Source organism: Rhipicephalus sanguineus, chromosome 4, assembly GCF_013339695.2.
Source record: "Rhipicephalus sanguineus isolate Rsan-2018 chromosome 4, BIME_Rsan_1.4, whole genome shotgun sequence".
Classification (NCBI taxonomy): domain Eukaryota; kingdom Metazoa; phylum Arthropoda; class Arachnida; order Ixodida; family Ixodidae; genus Rhipicephalus; species Rhipicephalus sanguineus.
In genome coordinates this window covers 152,557,751-152,575,782 of record NC_051179.1, presented here as the reverse complement: position 1 = coordinate 152,575,782, position 18,032 = coordinate 152,557,751, and the positions used below count along the sequence as shown (strand labels likewise).

The window sequence follows — 18,032 nt, the reverse complement described above, 5'->3', positions numbered from 1 at the left end:
TTGTTTCACTGATATACTGCAGCCTCTCAACGGCCCTCTCAAGGGCCTCAAGACACCGATTACCCCCATACCTTGGAACGATACGGCTGAGCGTGCATTTAGAGACATTAAAGAAGCCATTGCCGGCGCTACGCTCCTCGCCCACCCTAAATGCGACACCCCAACATCCGTCATAGTAGACGCATCTGAAACAGTCCGTTGTTGGCGCTTGGCAGCCCATCACCTTCTTTTCCGAGAAACTTGCCCCTCCCGAGCGCCGCTACAGCATCTTTGGCTGAGAGCTACTCACCGTCTACTTGGCTGTGAAGCACTTTCAATATTTCCTCGAAGGACACGCCTTTCACATCCTTACGGATCATAAGCCATGGACGTCTGCTTTAACGTCCACCAGCACTTCCTGTGCCCCCCACGAAATCATACAGCTCTCTTTCATTTCTGAATATACGAGCGACATTCGCCACGTCAGTGCAAAACACTGTTGCTGATGCGCTTTCTCATGCCGCTATCTATGCAACACAACATGGCCAAATGAGCATCGACTTCACAGCCAGAAGAATGACGAGGAGCTCCAGCTGTACACAAGCGCAGCACGTCTCTCGTCTTGGCTGATGTCTTGGTGCCTGACTGTGACGTGCCTCTCGTTTGTGATACGTCAACAGGACATCTTCGTCCCTACGTACCTCTCCCATTCTCTCAAGCAGTCTTTGATGCCCTGCATTCTTTGGCTCACCCTGGCATTCACGCAACACAGTGACTCATCACTTCTCGTTATGTGTGGCCGAGCATTAACATAGACGTTCTTCGTTGGTCACATGCGTGCCCTAGGTGCCAACAATCTAAAGTGCATCGCCACACTGTGACCCCTCTTGATACATTCGCTTTCCCAGATGCTTGCTTCAGCCACCTGCATGTCGATATCGTCGATCCCCTTCCTCCATGCGGGAACCATCGCTACCTGTTAACCTGCGTTGACAGGTTCACCAGGTGGCCTGAAGCGATTCCTCTTCAATACATAACTGCGGAGTCAACAGCTCGAGCATTCGTCACTCTGTGGATTAGCCGCTACGGTGTCCCTTCCACCATTAAGACTCCCCGTGGTCACCAGTTTGACTGAACATTGCTCGCCAATCTACCTTGGCTCCTCGGTGTCAACCACATCAAGACTACATCTCATACCACCCCATCACCAATGGAATCATCGAACATTTTCATCGCCAACTGAAGGCGCCACTCACGGCTTCCACTTTTCCTTCATCGTGGACCAAACACCTTCCTTTCATTATGCTTGGAATCTGCTCGTCTCTTCATAGTGACTCGTCCATAAGCGCCGCCGAGCTGACATTTGGCACCACTCTTCGAGCTCCTGGTGAATTCTTCAGCGACTCACCCACGGTACCTGCCGGTGTTTATGACTATGCATACCATCTATACAACGCTATGCGTACCGTAGTTCCTCCCTGACAACGATGGACATCCCGTAGTGTGTACGTCAGTCCTGACATACAAAACTGCCCGCACATTTTTGTGCGACACGATGCCATGCCACCTCCCTTGTAGTCCCCAAATGATGTCCCGTTTAAGATCATCAACTGCATACCTAAATACTACCTCCTGCTCATCAACCGCCGGGAAGATACGGTTTCCGTCGACCATCTCAAACCTGCGTACTTGGATACCGATGCTTCAACAACATCTCATATTACAATCACTCCAGATTGCCATACTCTCCGCGTGCATTTAACAGCTCAGCAATCTGCTTCTGGCCACCTGTAACATACTTGCGACTTCCTCGCTACAAGAGGGACCCTGTAGCGTGCTAGTATGTGCCACAAGGATCCGACCAGGAGAAGATGACGATGACGCGCCAAGCACGAGATGGCTGCGCCTGTTCTTGTTTGCATCTGTCTAAATGGCTTCTGACAAAATATGTAATTTGTGGTCTCACAGCATCGATGTCTGTCTGCCTGTTTCCACAGCAGAACCACAGTCCAGGCTCTTGGCTTTCCTCTTGAGACTGAGACATACCAACTTTTCTGCTCTAGCAAAGCTAACCATGTAACCGTCCGCCCATTCTTTACTTGTGTTGGTGGGGCAGGCACACTTAATGCCGTCGTAGATCTACCCATGAAATATGTGTTTGATTGCTAATTCCAATCGTAATGTTCCAGTAGGGGTGGCATGCAGAAACACTTGTATTCCTGAGGCATGTTTGCGCTGGGACAATCGGTTTCTAGAGAAACATGCAAACTGCTGAAAAGGCCCTATCTCTGACAATCTAGTCTGGGCCTCCTTTTGCTGCTGCCGCTATCAGAATCCCTCTTTGCAACTAGTCAGAATGCAGTGCAGTAGTTGCACCATTCTCAGCAGCGCTCTGCTCATGATTCAATACCATGAATATGCTTGCCACTAAGCCCTCACAAGTGCAACGTAGTGACAAACACCGACTCGCACAAAAAAGCATGCACGCTGCGTGCAAGCCAGTGGTGTGAACAGTGCGCACGCTTTTTCAGGGCTATGCAGCAGCACCACACTGTGTAGGATTGGCAGTGTGATCAATTTGTAATTTCAGCGGCAGGAAAGTTTCTGTTGCTGTGGACACCGAATACTTTGGTGTGAACGAGCCGCTGGATGTACTGTAAATGCAGGCCTTTCAGACTTTACATAGCTATTTTGGTCAAGCATGAAGTGTATATGTCAAACGCCAGATCTTTAGACTGTGTGCACTCTGAAGACAGGCAGCAGACATTCATGCAACGCACTGGCAGACAGCAGTGACCTGAAAGACACTTGTGACAAGAAGCGAAACGTGGGCTAGTTGGTGATAGTTCATTTTTTAGCACCTTACGGTGCTAAACGGACGAGGACAAAGTTCAAAGAAGGTAACGACATGTTAACTTCTTTGAACTTCGTCCTCGTCTGTTTAGCGCTGTAAGCTGTTCAAAAAAGGCACTTGTGATTCCCGCACAAACTGCAGCGCCAAAAGCAGCGCTTCGAATGAAGAAGTACAGTTCGTTATTGTTTATCCTTACTTAGAAGTAAGTTTTTCTCGAATTGTAGTGATTAAACATTAAGCAAGCCAGAAGACCGGTGAAAGACATTGGCTTGAAGTGTTGAGAAGTTATCGAACTAGGAATGGCACTAGAACCAACATCTTCGCAAGACGACTCGTCTTTGTCGACAGACACACATCCCTTTGTTGAAATGTTGGCTTCAGGGACATTCCATGCTTGATGATTTCTTTCTCAAAGGCTGTAGTTGTATGTTTGGTACTGTATTGTGCAGTCATGCATGTCATACGATTGTGGCATATGCAGAAAAAGAAAGGTTAACACTCTGCTGAAAAGTATGGCTGCAGTTCAGTACTAAATCAGTGGTTATGGCAGTGTCTCATCACAACTACTCCAATATTGTATTAATTTTGGCTATATTGAACTATCTTGTGATCAGCTGATTGTTTGATATAACGAGGTTCAGCAGTAGTTAAGCAGCCCTTGTTTACAGACGCACATTTTTTTTTTCCTTTGGTCAGAATAATTCAGCAAGACGCTGGGCAGCTCCATTCACGCTTGTGAAAAAGTAAGGTGGTTTTTCAAGATTTTGCATTAACCATTGCTGATTGACGTAACAAAAAAAAGGACGTGTTCCCGCTTTCACATATTGATGATGCATTAGACTGACCTCATATGCCCTCTTTTGTTCAGTGGACCTGTGCTTCAGCTGCTGGTAAATTACATCACATCCCGATTTCAAGGAAAAGACCACCATTGTAACCCCAGATAGGCCCCTTATGTTTAAGGTGGTGCCATTAGGACTGTGCAGTGTTCCTGGAACTTCTAATTGGTTAATAGTGGTTCTGTGTGGTATGAAAGGGAACATCTGTATGTGCTACCACAGCAGCATTGTTTTCTTTGAGCACGCTTTCAGTGAACACACCTTGTTTGTTTTAGGCTGCGTGAGAAACACCAGCCTAGATTAAACTTGAAGAAATGCCATTTTGGGGGCTGCTATACTGTTGTGCTATTGCACTCACCGATATCTCCAGCAGATGGCAGTTCTTAATACGTTCAGTGCACTGTGGTTTCGCGGGGCTTCCTTCATATTTCAGCTGCTTTATTCTTCATCCCTTTGCTCCCGTTGAAGAGTATAGTCGTCCTGAGATTTGGTACCAAAATCACCGATGACGACTATACTCGTCATCAATAAAAATTGGTCCCACATGGAACAAGTGGCGACTACACTCGTCATAGTTCTGCTTCTTGACACTAGATAGCCACAGTTGGTAAACCCTAATGCAGACTGCCTCTTGCATATGTCACTTAGCACCATGGACTGTGACGTACAGAACTTCGATAACCTTGCTTCTATGTCAGCTATGTTTTGATGCTGATAGCAATGAAGTATTTGATATAACAAAGTAAACTGCCAATTTTAGTGGCTTCATTATATTGAGGTTTAACTGTATTTCTGTTGTGACCCAGTTTTGACATGCAGTGTCATACCATTCATGAACTAATGAACTTCTGTAGTGCATTAACTGAATGATTGTTGTTTAAATTGAAGTGTCATGTTGATAAGGGAAAGAAACACAAAAGTGAATGAAAAAAACACATTTCTACAGAGGGTACTTCAAAGCTATGTAGCTTTATTGGTTGATTCAACCAGATGTGTAATTTTTTTTGCTTGTTTGCCGTTAGGTCACTTGCAGCAGAGTGGGCAAAGTACGGTATGCGCTTCAACTGCATTGAGCCTGGGCCTGTCTACACCAAGGTGAGCCTCTTATGGCACATTATGTGCGAAATAAAGGGATCGTGTGGTCACAGTATGCAACTTTCGGCGTTTCAGTTGTACCGTTTTCTTCCTTGCCCGTAAGCACTGAGACATATTTTGTGGGGTTGTTTTTCGACAGAAAGCATTCCTCGACGTGCTTTGCCTGTTCGCTGATTAGGGTAAAACTTAACTTTGAATGTGGGGTCAGAGAAATTCAGGATCGGAGACGAAATTCAGACATTTACGATGAGGTGGCAGCACCATCACGCTGTCGAGATGGTAAAATTGTTGCTGTTGTTGCTACTTGCCCGAGCCTAAGAATGTCAAGAACAGTGGGGATAGGGGCCACAATAACATGGAAGCAGATGATTCTGACTGTTCTATGATGGAAGCTACTCAGGAAGCTACCTGGGCAGTTTGCTACAATCGCATATGACATTGTGGCAACCACAAGTGACCAACTTTTCGTTCAATGCACAGGAACAAACTCTCCTTGAATTCATTCTTATTTATTAAAAAATCATTGCACACTAACATTTCTTCAATTTCATTGGGTAATTAGTAACTAATCCAGTGATTCCACTCCTGCGCCAAAGTGTGCCAAATTGTATTTGCTGCGCCATCCTGATAATATCGACGAAAATTGCGCCAAACTGCGCCAAAGTCTCGGGTTTAGGGGCGTCTATCGCCAAAAATCGCACCGCCGGCGCGTCAGAACATGTGCAGCTTGATCTTGGGGCATCCAAAGTCGCAACGATGGACCAAGAATTATTCCGCTGAATAAATAGCGCTCGCGCATGCGTCCCGAGTAAGCCACGATGCCACGCACGGTGCCGACGCAGCTTTTGTTTTGCAAGTCGGCTCGACAGCAAAACGCGCTCTCCGCAGAGGCTTGTGACGTCTAGGCCTATCGGTAGCGAGAAAGTGCGACGGCGATTCATCGGCGAACGTCGTCTGTTCCAGAAACGTTGCTGATTGCTCGTTTCAAGCGTCCCATGGCACGCAAGGAAAGCAATGTTCAGTAATAACTACATGCGTGCCGCTAAAATGTCTGTCACTTCTGTTTCTGGACATCGTGAATGAAATCTGAGATCGCTAGCAGTAGATATATGGAACAATATAGAATTTTCCTTGCTTCGCCTTTATGGAAGAACACGCGAACGATGGGAACGCGTTGACACTTTTCCTCAGATATACTTTATCCATGGATCTTCATCCAGAAGAGCTTTTTCGTAATTCCTTCTACCAGCACATCCGAGTTTGTAATCACTCTGCGGTAAATACCCCCCTAAAAGGCCCCGCCCTGTCGAGCTCACGTGCTAGGGTTCCAATTCCAATTTTTGCTTGCTTTTTAAAAATGTAATCTCATTAATAAAAAATTACGCCATATCCACGAAGTGAATAATGATTGAGGAGCTGGCTCGGAGATAATCGGGTAAACCGTGAATGCTCCGTACAATTCCTCTACTATCATGTAAAGACGTCACATGTTGTTACAGTAGCAATTGTGGTCAGGTTGTTGTCGAACCACAAGCGGTCGCAGACCTCGCAGCTGTGGCCAAACGTGTGGTCGAGGAAATCGAGGAAATGTGGTTTTGCCTGCGTTAATGTCATCATCAAGGTGCTCGAAGAACAAGAGGAAGAAGACTTTACTTTCGCGCGAGCGCGCGCATGCTACAGTTGGCTATGCTATATGTGGTTTTGCCTGCGTTAATGTCATCATGAAGGCGCTCAAAGAGCAAGAGGAAGAAGACTTCTCTTTCGCGCGAGCGTGCGCATGCTACAGTTGGCTATGCTATTTGTGGTTTTGCCTGCGTTAATGTCATCATCAAGGCGCTCGAAAAAGAAAAGGTAGAAGACTTCTCTTTCGCGCGAGCTGCGCCTGTAGCGGTCGCCTATGGAACTATGGTTACGCTTACAACGCGGGACATTGCCCCAGCTTAAGGACCTGGCGAACCAGCTCCTAAAAGCATATCTCCTGGTCGGAGCAGTCGCAAATGTGCAGCTGTCGGTAGCGGGCCCATCGCTGACGGCCCACAGTGAAGCGGCTACGCCATGTTACACATCCGCCCCTCGCTTTCGAGGTCAATAGCCGACGGTTAAAAAAACTCAGTTTCGCCTAAGGGCGAAGCAATGAATGCGATACTAACAAATTGTATTGTTAAACGAAGTAAAGCTCGCAGCTAACTCTTTTGGATCTGATCTCGTGTAACTCAACAAAACGCTGGTTTAAGGGAATATGGCCGCTCCAGGAACCGAAGTGTTTTCATGCTCTGAGTTCTCTGAACACGAAGTAAGCGTTGAGAGCACAGCAAGTTTACGAACCGTCTCCTGATACCTCGAGATAGCGCGCGCGCGAGTGACTGCGTCCTTCGAACGATGCGGTTCCCACCCCCCACCCCCCGCTCCCCTGGCATCCCTTCGTGCTCCTTACGAAAGACGTGCGGGGCGTTTCCTCTCTGTTTGATGAGCAATCGACGGCAGGCCTGCACACGGGAAGATGTTATCTCATGCGTTCTCCGTGCGACGGAGACAGACGGCCAGCTAGTTTAATCTCCGCTTGAGGCGTAGTGATGTTATTAATTTGGACTTTATACGGAATATTACGGCAACGGCGACGGCAAAAATCCGCTGAGAGTGTCCATATAATTGCTATCACAATAAAACATAAAAAAAATTGAGGAGCCATTTTACTCTGTGAAGTGGATGATAAGCGAAGCTGTTTCGCGCATGGCACAAAGGTGACATGGTGGAGGACAGTTTGGTATGTAAGGCCAGGTTGTTAACAGCCAGGCTGTTAACGTTCAATACGCAATATTTATGCAAAAGCCATAGATGTTTTATCAAACACGAAAATTGACCGTCGGCGACGTCAATCGATTGATGCAAGAAATAATCATCATGTGATGGCGTCATCATCACGTCATAGATCGTCAAAACTTGCGACGTCATCATGGCGTCATATATCGTAATGTCACGTGATGACGTCATCACATGATATCGTTGCTTTACACTGCTTCCGTGATCGGTGCTCCGATCATGGAGCTAGCGCAAAACCAGGTGAAGTGCAGAAAGCTTGCAGAGAGGGAGGGGGAGGATCTACCCGTCGATCGAGAAGAACCTGGCTTTCGCCTTGGAGTTTTCTTAGGGGAATGCATTAGGGACAGTGTGGCTCTTTGGCATTCAGGCACCGCTGTACATCACGGCATTTGTCTACCACGTCTGCTTATAACCACGTAGATGTATTTAGAGTGGTATTTCACAAAATGCAATTTTATTTATCCAGTATTCTGTTTATTTGTTAGTGCCGAAAATAATCGCCGAAGAGGTTAATCCAGAACACTCAACTGCATGAGCCCTTATTTTTTCATTAGCGAGTGAAGTATGGTGTTCTCCTGAGATGATTTTTTCCACGAGATTTGCAATGAATCGAAATATTTCTAGCCTTCATAAGAGCCCCATAGTAATATTCAGGGGCTTGAATGTTAATGCAATATGCTTCAGTAGTGCACTCCAGGATGTAAAATTTGCTGCTCCAGAGTGCTTCCAGATGCAAAATTACCTGCTCCAAAGTGCTCCAAGATAGAAATTTTGCTGCTCCAAAAATTGCTCCAAATCAGAAGTCCTCGGTAGCATCACTGCTAATCTAGTTGTTGGTTAAGTTGTGTAATACCTACATTTACGAATGACATACTTATTCATGACTTTGCCTCCTCTGTATTAATGAAGCTTTACTGTTTCTTTTTGCCGGCATGTTTATCAAGCCCATGCACCTTGCATATGTTGGTGGGCTCCAGATCAGTGACCATGCACGAGCACGTGGCAAAGCGCTTGTGTGTTGCGGCTCATATCGAGTGTGATAATACGTACACATGTTCTCCATGCCTAGTGACAAAAGAAGAAATGATAATAAATGTCAGTGTTGCCTGATATAGAAATAATTTGTGATTGTCCTTTTGCAAGTGTGCAGGCCTGTGGCAAACTGTGCTCAACAATTGTCGCACCTTTATTGATGCTCACGTGTATGCTTCCAGAATTGTTGGCTGCCATTGCTACTTCGTGACTTCGGTATCTCTAGTGGGCATGTGCAAATATTCGAGCATTTCGAATATTCGAACTCGCTTCGACATGAATTTAAGTTATTAAAATTTTCGAAGTATTCGAAGTGAACGAACAGGCGACATATTAGACCGCATGTAAACCCTTTGTAAAGGTGGTTTCACTGCAGCGTAGGAGTGCTATGTCGTAAAAACATCTGTCCAGGAAAAGTCCGCACTACCACAAAGCCTCACTTCGAAGTTAAAGGGACACTAAAGGCAAATGTTGCCGAAGTTGGTCGCTGAAATAACGTTCCAGAAACCTCGTAGTGCTTGTTTCGTGCCAAGGAGATGCTTATTTTGAAAGAAAGTCACGTTTTAGTGGTCCACACAGCGTTAGCGCACTTCAAATCACCCACCTGGAAAGAGGCTCCTGACGTAGCGTTTGCCTTGCCCAACATTGCCCGCCTTTACTAATGCCCGTTAACCGACGCTGCTGTTTCTGCTCTGAAGGGTGCATTGCAAGCCTTGCCAAGTTGTGGTTGATCTCGTAGGTAATCCTCTGCACCAAAGTGCAGCAAGCACACACACAGATTTCTTGATCGTTTAGCACACTGTCTCAGAGGGATGGCACACTGCTACTTCGGCATAGGGGTTTATTAGGGCACCCATTGAAAAGTAACGTCGGTTTCTTTACTACAGCAGCTGTTGCTCAAGCGGCGCCCACCATTCAGGCACCTGGCAACATAGCAGGGACGCACCAGTTTGTCTAACTTTCCGTTAGAGCGACTTTTATGAGTTTACAAAGCACGCGCAACAGTATGTGATAACAAAACTACCACTGAGATGCGACCGCGTGAGCGGTGAGCAGCCCGGTGAAAACAGAACTTTTAAACCATCCGTGCCGTTCTCCTTGGTAACGCAAAGTTCTTTTTTCCATGAATGGAACAGAAACGCACAAGCAGAATCTTATTGCGTTTTATAATGTAGGCAATGTTATTTTTTTATTATAATTAGTTTGAGTACTAGTGATTAATTGTACTCGGGACTCTTGACGTCATCGGGCTCATTCCAAAATGTCCGACTGGTGGCGCATATCATGTCCTACATTTACCTTAATTTCTCGATTAGTAGAGCACTGCTGTTGATAATACTGACGTTTTAGGCTTTCTCAAACATTCACCTTTCACTCTGACATAAATTGTTATTTGCCTTTAGTGTCCCTTTAGATGAACATATTACCCGCATATCGATTAATTATTTTTTAAGTTTAAAGGCTTCTTATACAGTCTTATATGGGATAAGAATAGTAAATGTTAAACGTAACGTATTTTACCGGTTATCACTGGCATCGTACTGAAATTCAGATCCTGCTACTATCCAAAGTTGCTTCCACTTTACTACAAACCAAAGAAGTGCAATTCACACATACCTCGTTCCAATCTTTAAAAATATTGTGCAGGTTAGTTGGGACATGACATAGGTACATGCTCATTTTTCTTTATAATATGTGATATATGCTATTCGAACTATTTAATTAGAAATTATTCGACCAAATCACGAAATTATTCTACCTAAAATTTACTATTCGCACATCCCTAATCTTCAGTACAAACCATGTTTACATCAATATGGCAAAGACGCAAAGATGCGTTAATTATTGCTTTGGTGAATGCCACATGTTACCTCTTGGGCTGTTGGTGTAAGCATGCTGGCCTTGTGGATCTTGTAGTTTGTATTCTGCTAATACACAACCGGGCTTTTTGTGCTTTCGTCTAGGGTGCCTCCAGCAGGCTAGACCCCGATGGCCGCTTTACCGAAGAAGCCGTGAAGGGTGCCATAGAGAGGCAAGGGGAAATACCCGAGGTTGCCAATTTGGCGGTGTACTTGGTCAGTGATTACTCCAGTTGGCTGACAGGAGAGGTAAGTTGGCACAATGTGCAACGCAAGAGCCAGTGTGCACAAAGGGACGAGGCAGTTTCATTTTGAGTCTAGCTCTAACAAATGTAGTGAACCAATAAGCTCTTAGTGACTTAGTGCCATTCTTATTTCGCAGTTAGGCACGCTAAACAGCGCAGCCCCCCCCCCCTAGTATGTTTTTCACAGGACCGCGAAAGAAAACGCAGTAGCCGGGAAACATATAACGCGAACATGTAGCTAAAATCTAGAAAAACAGCTGCTAAATAATAAAACACGGCTCACGGCCTTCCCTTAGATAAACTTAATCATCTGTTTATGGCTTAAGGACGCCTTTGATGAAAGTCTGGCATTTCTTTCACGTCTCTGCCAGAGCCAGACCCTTTTCGAACACTTGGATGGCCTCATGGCAGTCCATATTGCCAAACTCATTGGCCTACCTCCTCACCATATTCAGAGCAGTGACATTTCACAGCATATCAGGCAGATGCATTGCAGGAACAGCACGTGAATAGACGATTCTAATGCATAGGTGACTGTAGATTCTTTGCTGGGACCAGACACCACAAAACTTATACATGGGACAATGTGTAAGTACGGAACATATATAAGCGGGGTTCTAATGTATTACAGCTATAGCTGCAATTTCTGTGCTGAAGTGCACGTTGAATACACAAAGTACATGCATAATGCAATTGTTTGACTAACATTAAGGAAGATTTTTGTGTGTAAAATAAAATGACAGATTTCGAGAAGTGGTGAGATATAAATTTTGATTCATGTCTGCAAATATTTAATAAAAAGTGCTAGTGGTTGCAAAGAGCTAAGACAGCAAGAATGCCCTAAAATCAAATTAAAAATCCATCAAGATTATGGCATTTGCATCTTTAAATGGAAAACGTCGACTTGTTCAACAAGTTTATGCCGTCGTTACCTCAGCACTGTAGCCTTATGTCACCATCACTGGCGAGGTAAAGGCGATCGCCATCACCGGCTCGCTCTGTGCTAGTACAGTCGACTCTCGTTAATACGAAGTTCACGGGGACCGTGAAAAACTTCGAATTAAGCGGAATTCCAATTAACCACAATGAACGAAAAATACATTTATTTCAAAGCAGTTTATGAGAAAAAATCTGTGATTGCCGTTTGCTTCTGTTTGCTGAATCTTGCAGCAGAAAGCAAGTCCTGCAGGCTGTATATGTGCCCGAGTGCTTCCTCGGTGTTGCTCTCAGCAGTGAAAAACCGCTGCGCGAGGGCAAGGCCTGCGGCTACATCAGCAACCCACGGTAGTGGCTCACTTGCGGCGTTGTCGTCGTCAACCTCAGTTTCGTGACTAGGCTCGCTGGGCCGAACCATCTCCACGATCTCAGCGTCCGACAGTGCACCGCACGTTTCTACCGAACTGTCAGTGGCAACGTACTCCTCGAAAGGGACGTCACCGAGAGCTGGCAGGAGACCATCGACGTCAAGCTCAACTGTGCCTTCTTCCCCCACTGTACAAGACGCGTCATCATCTGCACCACTTGGAATGAAGCCGCACGCCCTAAAGCAGTTCGCAATGGTTTCGTCCTTTACGCGACCCCACGCTCGCGCCAGCATATGAATAGCACTGAGAAGGCTCACCTCATACCGACTTGCATTGTCCATACACAACAGCATCCGCTCAAGAAGATGCTTCCTGTACAGTACTTTCACGTTTTTGATGATCCCCTGGTCCAGTGGTTGTAACACCGATGGTGTTCGCTGGCAGGTAGGCGACACGTATTGCACTCAAGGGCGGCACATTCATGTGTGCACTGCATTGGTCCACAAGGAGCAATACATTGCGTTTAGATAACGCGAACTTGCGATCCAATTTTGTCAGTCAATCCTTGAATAGGTCTGCGGTCATCCACGCTTTCCTGTTGCACACGTAGTCGACAGGCAGCGTTTTCACGCCCTTGAAACATCTAGGCTTAGCAGCTTTGCCTATCACGAGCAGGCGACATCGCTCAGTGCCCGTCATGTTCGCCGCTATCAGCACCGACACTCTTTCTTTGCTATGCTTCCCTCCAGCACAGTCATCGTCCTTAATGGTCAGCGTCTTCTCGGGCAACATTCTGTAAAAAAGTGCTGTCTCGTCGGCATTGAAGATATCTTCCGGCCGATATTCTCCCAAGTATTTGCGAAGCTGATTTTCCCTCCTCGTAGCACATGTTGCAGCGTTGACGGCAGCCCTTTCCCCGTTCACGCTTTTAAACACCATGTCGTGGCGTTGCTTGAACCGTGTGAGCCACCCATCGGACGAAGCAAAGTTCTCGATGCCTAGCATAATCGCAAGCGATGACGCTTTCGCTGCAACGATATCGCCGCTGAGAGGAAGTCTGTTGCTTCGAGCCTCCCGAATCCAGATGAGCAGCGCTTGCTCTAACTCCGAGTGGGCGCCGGTGCGCATTCTCTTGCGAGACATCTTGAACTGGTCATTTTCGAATGCGTCCAGTACCGAGCGCTTGTTCTTCAGGATGTTTAGACAGGGTATTAGGCTTGATGCCGTATTTCCGCGCAATATCTTGCTTGGCGGTGCCTCCTTGTTCAACTTCTTTCAAAATTTTGACTTTCGTCGCCAAGTCAAGCGTCCGATAAGGCCCGCGAGTTGCCATAGTAAATGCACGTGGAGCTTCGTCGCACGTGGAAACGCTGAGTCCGCACACGACCGTAGCGAGATCAACAATGAGGCCCGGAACTGGAACCGCCGGAGCAGCCGCTTCGTGATCTGGGGCGCTGCATGCAACTGCGATGCCATCAGCTGACGCTTTGAGCTGCGGCGCTGTGGTCAACTGCGATGCCCTTGGGTGCCGGTCGCACACGCATTGTTGTTTAGCACTTCAAAAATAGAAAATTTAACAAACATTACGATTTCCTCCGGGAATTCGATTGAAAATAAATTCGAATTAACCGAAATTTCAGACCTCTAGCTTCCAATTACCGAGAATTTCTTCCTGTTGAACTGCATGCAAAACTGACAGGACCCCCACTCCACTTCCAATTAACCGATAATTCCAATTAAGCGACTTCGAATTATCGGGAGTCGACTGTACATGCTGCTGGTTTGCGAGGCAAACGAACAGCATACTTACCGAACCGCAGCGTTAGTCACAATTTCCTCAGTACTGATACAGTCCTTGAATGAACATGTTCTTCTAGAATGGCACCAACTACTGATGGTGAGCCAATGAGCATGCAGGAAAAGAAAGCCAGAAAAAGTCATCTTTGGCAGTACATACAGTAAAAGCTTGTTAATTTGGCCCATGTTAATTTGGAAAATCGGATAATTCGGACGTGTTCCCTGGACCCGGCCAGCATATGCATTGTTTAATGGCATAAAACTCTCGTTAATTTGGTCATATTTCGCCGCAACCTGGTTACTTCAGACGATCCTCGGAGCACGCCAAGCGTGAAACGCCGCAAATGTGTGACAAAAAGAGCAAAAACAGTGTTCACAGACAACCACAACAAGGCGCCGCTGTCCGCATCGTTATCTTCAGTTTCGAGCACTCAGCAGCTTCGTTTTAACTTGATGCAATGTGTGCACAATGTCACAAAGCTCAAACGTGATGGCGGATTCTGTTGAAGATGAAAAGCTTTCAGCCGTGGTCGGCATGCTGGCAAAAAACTCGTTTGCTACATCGCGATGGACAAACTATCAGTAGCCGGCCATTTTACCTGCAAAAGAACTACAGTAATACCTCGTTAACTCGAACTCGCATATCTCGAAAAATCGGCTAAGTCGAAGTTTTCCGCGGTACCGAACAATTTCCCATAGGTGCAATGTATTTATTGCCCTTTATCTCGAAGCATTTCCGTGCCCACTTTCGGTTATCTCGAAATCTCGACTGAGAATGGAACCAAAACTTCGCCGCCGAACCGTTTCACAAAATACTAGCGGCAAAATGTCATACGTTTCACAAGGTTCGCGCGAGGCTGCCGCGTTTACGACGAAGTGAACACTGTTCCCGAAAGTAAAGTCGGAACCCAGCGGCATACCAACTTTGTCGAGCAACCCTGTGTCACGTCATGTGACGCTATAGACGTGCACATAAGCAGGCCCTGCAAATAGCTCGGGTCGTACACGTTTTGTTACCGTCAGATGCGATTTCGGCATTTTATTTACGCAAGGCACGTCGCGCAGATTTTTTCGTCGGCCATGCGATGTGGTGAGGATACGCCACCAAGCAAAGCAAGTCACTGATGCTGCAAAGAAAGGTAGCCCTAATCAAAGAAACGGATTCGAGGCTCGAAGTTTCCGGACGTCAGAACGGCGCTGAATGTGTGGCATCGTGCGAGAGGAGCCCTTCCAGTCACATCGACAGATAAGGCCGATTCTCTGGACTTAGCGGTGGGCATAGAGTTTCTTACAATAATACCTAGAGGGGAATCTGGCGCTAGTGTCTACGCGGGCTCCTTGAGACGCGCTTCAACCACCATGGGAATGACGGGAAGTACAGGCTTCGATTTGCTTCGGATGGATTAGGTCTTGAGATTCGCAACGCTTGTTTGCCGAGTGTAAAACAAAGTGATATGAAGTTAATTCCAATTAAAACTTGCTTCATTCTTTTGTACGTAAAACCTGTTGCAAAAAGATTGCGTGACCGTGCGATGGAACTGAAACGTGAACAAGTTCAACCACCAGGGTATGCGATGCTCTGCAATTGTGTTCCAGATTTGGCATCACCAAATAATGAATTATTTTTGTACAACACTTGAAAAGAAACATGCTTGTTTTTCCCTCGAAAGTACGCATTATCTATTTATGGAATAACAGTACTGTATTGAGTGAGAAACACTTAACGTATCGTCTGCTGCGATGCCAGGTGCGTCTGTTCAGTGGTCTGCCTCCAACGCATCTCTCGCTTTGTTGTGAAGTCGAGTCAAAGGAGCGCGACGGTGCGTCTACTTAGCTTCGCCGTTGTTTTGCAGCTGATTTGAACGAGTTTTGGTTAGACGCGCTTATCAAACAAACGTGAACTCGATGCAGTTTGCTGCACTGACATGGGACGCTACCTCTGTGCGCAGCGGTGAGTGCACGCGCTTTGCTACAACTGTCAAATACAACCTGTAAAGCTGCAGCGTCGCAGCTAACCAAGAGGTCTAGCGGTCTTCAGCCTCTTTGAACAACAAAGGCGCTGCTTGAATGCTTTGAAACGCACCCCACTACCCACGCCTCGCAAAGAACGAAACTGAAACTGTAGAAAAAGATCCATAGACAGTTCGCTAGCTAACGCTATCCATTCCGAAGCCTGTACTTCCCATCATTCCCATGGTGGTTGAACGATCGCAGCGCCAGTTTCCTCTCTAGGGTATTGTATGAAACTCTATGGCGGTGGGCTAAACTGATCTAGCCTGCGACATCGGCTGGTTTGACCATTTTTTAAGCCAAACAATGTGGCGTCACGCACAGTGATCGCGGCAGCGTCGACGCAGCTACTCGAGGTGTGACGACATCCGCCGAAACAAGAAACATGCTTCGCTTGATGCGAAATAAATTTGAGTGCAGCGGCGCGGATGATCGGCACATGCGACGTGTTAAGCAACTCGAGAAAGCTTTGCTAGGTACAAGTGTTACTGAGAGGCAGGACCAGCCTTAGTCGGTCTCTCTGCACTAAATAAAAAGGCAGTGTCGAAAAACACAGCTGGTTAATAGCGATGGTATGTCATTATTTTTCTTCAAAACCTTTACAAAGAGCCAGTTAGGCGCTCCTGTTAAGAAACTGGTCAGCAGAAATAACGTTTCTAGCTAGAACTGAACTTCTCAATGGAATTTGTCCAACTTTGCTTATCTCGAAATCTGCTTATCTCGAAATTTTTTCTGGTTTTTACTACTTCGAGTTAACGAGGTATTACTGTATCTTCACGCCTGCATGGTGGTGGCAGTGGTATACGTAATAAGGGAGGGGTGCATGGCATGTTTCAAGCTAATTAAACACAGAAGTCTGACGCCGTGGTCGTATTGTCAATGAAGTCGCAGGATGATGAAAATTGCAGCTTTTATACTGCTCTGATGCAAAAAAAGTACAGGATTTACGTGTTGCTCAAGAAAGTGAAGTGAATTTATACAATAGACATTTATTTATTCTTTTCTTGATACTTTCGATAACTCGACATCTGGTTAATTTTGACATTTTTTTCGGTCCCGTGAAATTCGAATTAACGAGCTCTTACTGACTACAAAAACTTTAATCAGCGACAGCTCTGTGTTAGTCGTGGTGAACGTGTTCTTCAGGCGTTGAGAGGAACAATGACAATTCTTCATAATTATGCGAAACAGCGCCCTTTGTCGATGAAAGAGTACAGAAAATGCAGTGCAAACATGCCTTTGAAGAGTCAACCAACGCAGAATGATACGCTTCCACCAAGAAAGCAGCTTTCGTCTCATAAGAAAGAAAATGCACTTCATCAGAAAGTGGCAGAGATGGTTGCATTAGGTCGGTCTTTAATGTTACAGCCTTGTATAAACTGGGGATTCAAGACCCTCATGAGACAAGCTCTACTCAGCTACAGCCTACCATGTCAAACGAAATTGTTGCGTGTACTCGCCCCAGGCCTGTACAGTGACAGCAATGTGAAAGGCACTTATAGACTAGGGGTGTGGCGAATATTGGAAAATTTCGAATAGCGAGTCGAATAGCATTCTATTTGATTCGATACTCGAATCGAATAGTGCGTGTTAGAAATATCAAATATTTTTCTAAGAATAAGCAACAATGAAAAAACCTCAAAGGAACAAACGTTGGAACGAAGAGGGGTAACGTTTCTTGTTTTAGTCATCAAATTACCAAGATACATGCAGCCCAAGGTTTTACGGGACTATCGACACTACAATATATATTGTTTACAGGATGAAAACTCCAGTGTTGCCGAAGCAGCAGAGTCATCAATCCACTATCTTCATCATGATGTTCGTGATGATGTTCTCCAATGAATATTTTTTAATATTTGTGTAAAAGTGTTATTAAAAGCTGTTGGCAATGTGCCACCTTGAATACTAAAGTCGCTGCTTTATTTCAACCTGCAGTTACAAAATATTTCTAAGGCTCTGGTTGCTGCTTTATACGAGCTTACCTCAGTCAGTGCCGCCTCTATCTTCCTGTGCCTGGGCAACGGAGAGAGCGCAATGGGAACCGGCCGTCGGCGTTAGTGCAGCTTTTAGCCGCTGAAGACCGCCACCGTAGTAGACTCGCCGTCGCATCGTCGTTCGCGGAAACGAATGCCGTGGCTGCATTCGAAGCTGTTATATGGTTCAGTTTTCGGCTCTATTCGTGTTGTTTAAAGTAT

The 18,032-nt window shown here is 45.9% G+C and overlaps 1 protein-coding gene and 1 long non-coding RNA gene across 2 annotated transcripts in view; one reads left to right on the top strand and one right to left on the bottom strand.

Moving 5' to 3' along the window:
• Window positions 1-18,032, top strand: part of LOC119390810 (2,4-dienoyl-CoA reductase [(3E)-enoyl-CoA-producing], mitochondrial) — a 37,459-nt gene that overhangs the window by 13,812 nt on the left and 5,615 nt on the right. The window contains exons 6-7 of the mRNA XM_049414932.1: window positions 4,695-4,767; window positions 10,584-10,727. Of these exons, the coding sequence (XP_049270889.1) occupies window positions 4,695-4,767; window positions 10,584-10,727 (217 nt within the window). The remainder of the gene's footprint in view (window positions 1-4,694; window positions 4,768-10,583; window positions 10,728-18,032) is intronic.
• On the bottom strand, window positions 11,810-13,793 carry LOC125758127 (uncharacterized). Its single transcript, XR_007415887.1, has 2 exons — window positions 13,316-13,793; window positions 11,810-12,191 (listed from the first exon to the last, which is right to left on the bottom strand). It is a non-coding gene; the product is annotated as an uncharacterized LOC125758127 (long non-coding RNA).